Consider the following 3988-nt stretch of genomic DNA (forward strand, 5'->3'; position numbering starts at 1 on the left):
TTTGTGAGGAATGAAGAAATGGACCATGCCTTGGAGCTTGCCCCGGTCCCACCCCCCTTCTGCCAGAGGCCCTCAGATCTGTCCCACTCCTGCCCAGAACCCCACAGGAACCCTTGACGCGAATGGTGTAGAGCTGGCCACGCCCACCCAGTAGGCCACACCCACTCCATCCACACCCACCCAGTAGGCCGTACCCACCTTGGCCACACCCACCAGGCCCCCTGAGGGCAACCGCAATGCTGATGCGGCCCTCAATGAAATTGAGTTTGACACCCCTGCCCTACTAGGTAACATCTTCAGTCCTAGAAGGCAGTGGGGGTTGCTCTCTCTTTATATACAGGTGGCTTGCCTTGTCAGTGTTTGTGGGTATGTGCTTTTCTTCATTCCTTGATTCTTGGTAGTTCTTTAAATATGTTCTGACCCGACTCCCCGAACACAACAGATGCACCAATAAATCTCCAATGTTCCTTTTATTCAGGAATGCCAGCAGTTTCACACAGCCGACTGTTCAAGTCTTTAGTTGCCTCCAAACAACGGAGCTCGCTCCCTTTTCCCCTGCAAGGGTCTCCCAAAACCCAGAGTTAATCTCGGTCTCTCACCACACTTGCAGCAAGAGTCCTCCAGGCCAACTGGCTCTTTTCCAACATGCACACGCTCAGAAGGCGTCCGACTCCCAGCACCACAGGATCCAAGGAAAACTCCGGCAAGTTTACAAACCAGAATCAGGAGTTCCAAATAGAAGTGGCTGACCGGCAGGGAGATGAATAGTTGTCTGTCACACCTATTCATCTATGCCCCTGCCTTTTATCCACAGCTGAGGGTGGGGCTCTGTTAGTAGCGGTAACTCGCCCGAAGACTGGCCCATAGCCTCTTGCTGTTCTCCTCTCCTCAGCCTCCGCCATGCCCGTGCATCAATCACTGGCCCCAATGTGATCCTCCTCTCCTGAATCACTTGCCTCAAGGCATGGAGGTCTCAGTCTTTCCATCTGGGGGCTGGCGGATGGCCCAGGCGCCACCTCTGTCCCTGGCTGTGACAGCTCCGTTCCTTCATCCCCATCGGAGCTTTCAGATGGCCCTGACGCTGGGGCTGACGCCCACTCCTGTGCTTCCTCCTCTGAGTCAGTTGCAGAGTCCTCAGGTGGCCGACAGGCCACAACAAAATAGCCAGGTCTTGTCTCTACAACACGCACTGCACACTCTTAAAAAGAGGTGGGGCTTTGATTGCCGATAGCCAATAGCAGAGAATATTTGTAGGTCAGGGTTGAAATGAGGAGTCCTTGGTGCTCTCTGGGCTTGGTGATTTTCTTGCCGACGCTTCATTACCCAACTAGGCAATGACAATGCTAGTGATGCTACTGATGACTTCACATGGATGGGTAATGAAATGTCTGGAAGCAAACAACGAAGCTCAGAGAGTATCAGGGATCCCTTATTCGATTGCTCGATTGCACCCACCTTTCGACATCGTTGGTTCTCTAGCCCAAGGGCCATGTCGCGACGATGGCAAATATCTCCTGCAATCGTGGCCTCTGTGAGGTTTGGTACGGAAGCTCCTCTCAATCTTCTTCCTTCCTTTTAGGTGTTGGATGGAGCCTGTGTGAAAATCTCCTGTGTTCCTGTGATAAAGCTGCAGCTGAATGCATGGCGGCAGCCCCGTTCAATGAAAGCTGGAAGTTGCCCGGCAGACCGGCTTGCCAAGAGGACAAACTGGCTTGCCGCGGGGTGGGGCGTGAGAGGCCACCGGGCAGCCCCCCGAGAGGTGCCAGAACGTCTAGCGAAGAAGAAGAAGAAAGTAGCAGTGAGGAGGCGGATCTAGCCCAGCCCCTCTTGAGACGGGGGAAAAGAGCGATACGCCATGGTAGAAGAAGATCTAGACTAGTCCCATTGCAAACAAGATAATCTCTACTTCTCTGTCCAGCTACTGGTAATGTTATTCAAGGGGCAGCCAGTAGTGTATCCTATGCAGCTGTCCAGTCTCTTCTTAAAAGCCTCCAGTGATGAAGCACCCACAACTTCTGAAGGCAAGTTGTTCCAGTGATTAATTGTTCTCAGCGTTAGGACATTTCTCTTTAGTTTTAGCAACTTTGTGGGTGCTCCATCACTGGAGGCTTTTAAGAAGAGACTGGACAGCCACTTGTCTGGAATGGTATAGGGCAGGGGTAGGCAACCTTGGCTCTTTTATGACCCGTGGACTTCAACTCCCAGAATTCCTGAGCCAGCATGGCTCAGCTTGGAAACTTCTCTTTCCCCTCAGCACGGCTGGCTCAGGAATTCTGGGAGTTGAAGTCCACGGGTCATAAAAGAGCTAAGGTTGCCTATCCCTGGTCTCCTGCTTGAGCAGGGGGTTGGACTATAAGACCTCCAAGGTCCCTTCCCACTCTGTCATTCTATCTTAGAAGACAACAGGATGTAAATGTGGGAGATCTTCTGCTTATAGGATGATCTCTAACTGTATATATCCATGGTGAGGAACCTCAACACGCCTCCTGATTATATAGCCATAATACCTATTTCATTTTTAATCTCATATGGGTGGAAGGTTGTATAAAGCTAAGGTCGGAGCCGAGATGAAAAAATTCTAAGTTGCGTTCAATACCATCACGGGATTTCTGAATCTCTGTTTCTTGAACAAGCCATGGTGATTTGATTCTCATAACTAACCCTAATAAATAGCTCTGTGCACAACACTAAACCAACAGTTTCATTTTTAATGCATGCCATTGTGCTCACAGTTAAAAAAAATGACAATAAAGGTTATCTATCTATCTACTTGATATTATGTCTTATCATACCCTGTCAATCAAAGTTCCTATTAAAAGCTTGACACTGCTTCATTCTTTGTCCTTATTTTTAGAAACAATTTAACATAATGAAACAAGTTAAGTATGCAAACAAGAGCCGAGATGATTCTTTTTCACGTTTTGCTTTAATACTGGAGGGGTGAATCCACGGAATCAAGCCCATTTTTAAAGAGAATGACAAAATAATCATGCCTGACTTTTCCTTGACTTAATTCTTGGTGTGGCCAATTATACATTTGTAGCTTTAGATGTTTGGCTTGTCTTAGAATCTTTATGACAAACTTAAATTGAGATATAATTGCTGAGAGTACAAGCAGGTCTTCTGCCTAAGCAGGGGGTTGGACTAGAAGACCTCCAAGGTCCCTTCCAACTCTGTTATTTTGTTAATTCCTATCAACACAAAAAAGAACAGATAGTACAAGAGTTTGCTTAATGTGATCATATACTCAGTGGAATTTGAGGGGGGATAGAGTAGCAGTCTGCTTCTGTGGGGCTAGTTACAATAAGTAGAAAAAGGTCTATGATCCCCATGGATCCTAATCCTATTTGAGAATTGTGTTTTAGGATGTTTCTGCACATGTTGTGCTTCTTCAAAACACTCACTGCACTTTTCATTTCTCTGAGCTGAACAGATTTACTGCTCCAAAGCAGAATTAATGCAAATCTTCGTTCAAAAACTCAACCAAATCTTTTGAAAATCACCTCAACCATAACCTTCCTAGAGCTTTACTCCAGGAAGCTTATGGTTGAGGCAATTTCCAATGGGCAGAAGCTCTCACATCATTCTGCCTCCAAGCTCCTGGGATCCATTCAGTTACTTTCCACTTGGCCTATACCAGGGGTAGGCAACCTTAGTTCTTTTATGACTCGTGGACTTCAACTCCCAGAATTCCTGAGCCAGCCATGCTGAGGGGAAAGGGAGAGGCTTCCAAGCTGAGCCATGCTGCCTCAAGAATTCTGGGAGTTGAAGTCCACGAGTCATAAAAGCGCCAAGGTTGCCTACCCCTGCCCTAGATGGTCAACTGCTGTGTCATCATCACCCAGAGATGCCACCTTTCAAATTCCCACACATTTCCACAACGACAGTGCCTTATACATTGTTAAAAATATCCCTCCCTTCCTCCCTCTTTCATTCCTTCTCTCACAAAGGAACGAAAGAAGGAGGAAGGGAGGGATATTTTTAACAA

At 47.5% G+C, this 3988-nt stretch overlaps 1 protein-coding gene across 1 annotated transcript in view; it reads left to right on the forward strand.

The window, feature by feature from the left end:
* The window catches only part of OC90 (otoconin 90), a gene marked incomplete at its 3' end in the record, with an annotated part of 34606 nt that extends 32748 nt beyond the window's left edge, over window positions 1-1858 (forward strand). The window contains exon 9 of the mRNA XM_015829030.1: window positions 1580-1858. Coding sequence (XP_015684516.1) covers window positions 1580-1858 — 279 coding nt within the window. The remainder of the gene's footprint in view (window positions 1-1579) is intronic.
* Window positions 1859-3988: the final 2130 nt, after the last annotated feature.

The sequence above is a fragment of the Protobothrops mucrosquamatus genome, unplaced genomic scaffold (genome assembly GCF_001527695.2).
Source record: "Protobothrops mucrosquamatus isolate PMUCROS unplaced genomic scaffold, P.Mucros_1.0 scaffold5272, whole genome shotgun sequence".
Lineage (NCBI taxonomy): Eukaryota > Metazoa > Chordata > Lepidosauria > Squamata > Viperidae > Protobothrops > Protobothrops mucrosquamatus.